Source organism: Seriola lalandi, unplaced genomic scaffold, assembly GCF_002814215.2.
Source record: "Seriola lalandi dorsalis isolate HSWRI2012SDOR001 ecotype SW California unplaced genomic scaffold, Sedor1 jcf7180002054985, whole genome shotgun sequence".
NCBI lineage: Eukaryota > Metazoa > Chordata > Actinopteri > Carangiformes > Carangidae > Seriola > Seriola lalandi.
The window spans coordinates 197916-199542 of NW_019525534.1; the positions used below are offsets into that span (position 1 = coordinate 197916).

The 1627-nt window shown below is 41.9% G+C and overlaps 1 gene segment (V, D, J or C); it reads left to right on the forward strand.

The window, feature by feature from the left end:
• Window positions 1-282: 282 nt before the first annotated feature.
• Window positions 283-851, forward strand: LOC111647337 (Ig kappa-b4 chain C region-like). The segment is given in 1 exon segment: window positions 283-851. A coding segment is annotated over 1 exon segment (372 nt).
• Window positions 852-1627: the final 776 nt, after the last annotated feature.

Genomic DNA, 1627 nt, shown 5'->3' on the forward strand with positions numbered 1-1627 from the left:
TGAATGTTTGAAACTGATATTTTTCATGTTTATAATTTTTTTTTAAATTCAAAATTCAGATTAAACATTAACACATGAGATGAACTTTGACCTCTTTATCTTTAGTCCTGAAACCTGTCCTTTGCCATGGTTCATCAGTGATGCCTGTCTGTTGCCATGGTTACTGAGCTTAGAGAGGGAAATGAAACAGTGAAGGGCAGTTTCATCCAATCTGCGGACGACCAACAGAAGCAACAGTCTCCTCTGCTGCCACCAACAGGGTGGAGTTTATTTTCTCCTTGTATGAACTTTCTTCATATTGTCACTCTGTCTCCTCCTCCAGTGGGTCGAGTGACCCCCACCCTGACGGTGCTGCCCCCCTCCAGTGAGGAGCTGCAGCAGGAGAAGGTCACAGTCCTGTGCCTGGCCAACAAGGGCTTCCCCTCAGACTGGAGTCTGGCCTGGAAGGTGGAGGGCAGCAGCAGCAGCAGCAGCTGGGAGGAGAGCAGGAGCCCCGGGGTGCTGGAGAAGGACGGCCTCTACAGCTGGAGCAGCACCCTGAGGCTCACTGCAGAACAGTGGAGCAAGCTGGGCTCTGTGACCTGTGAGGCCACCCAGGGCTCCCAGACTCCGCTCTCAGAGACACTGAGGAGAGACCAGTGTTCCCAGTCCTGACCTGACTCACTGGGACTCTGCTGCTGGTTTTACTCTGCTCCTGCTCTCTCTCTGCTCTCTGTAACACTGTCTCTCTCTCTCTCTTTCTCTCTCTCTCTTTCTCATGTTCTGTCTTCCTCTCTGATATGTTTGCTAGTTTTCTCTAATGTTTTTAATTTCACTATTTTCAGAAAATAAAGATCTGTTCATCAAATAAATTGACTCCATTATCTAGTTTTTATAACATCAACAACTGATCATGAAACTTTCTCAGTGACATGAAACACAATGTGATTGATCCCTCCCCCTGGTTAAACTTGATCACTAATTGTTTGTGGGTTCTCTGTGTATTTCAATCAGGAGAGACTAACAAGAACAACAAGAGAGTATGAGAATGAAAGTAAAATAAAATTTATTGTGAACAGAAGGAATAGATTTTTGGTGCTTAGACCCCGGCAGGAAGTGGATCACTATGAACAAGATCCAAAGGTTAAGTTCCTTCCAATAAGAGGAATCTTCCCCCGGAGTCTAGACACTGGGGGTGGTGATGAGGAATGGAGCTCAGGAATGGGAACGTCTTGATGAGGGAACTTCTGATTCTTTTTTTTATTTAAATTTATTTTTTTTATTTAAGTGTAATATGACAAGACAAAGTGAAAACATACATACATACATATATTGGACAAACTTCCCGGCGAGAGAGTGTAGTGCCTGGGTTGTGTGTGGATACTTGCGTGTGTGTTGTGTGGGGGTGTGTTGTTGGGGTTTGGTTTTGTGCAGTGGAAATATTGTGATTGTATGATAGGAGCAGGTGTGTAGAATACGAAGATTATGACCAAAGTAATAATAATACTGATGATAATAAATATGATGTAAATAAGTATGATGATGATATATAAATATATTACTGATGATATATAAATATATTGATAATAGTAAATATGTTAATAATAATAGTAATGATATAGTTATAATTAAGTAATGACAGTAGTAA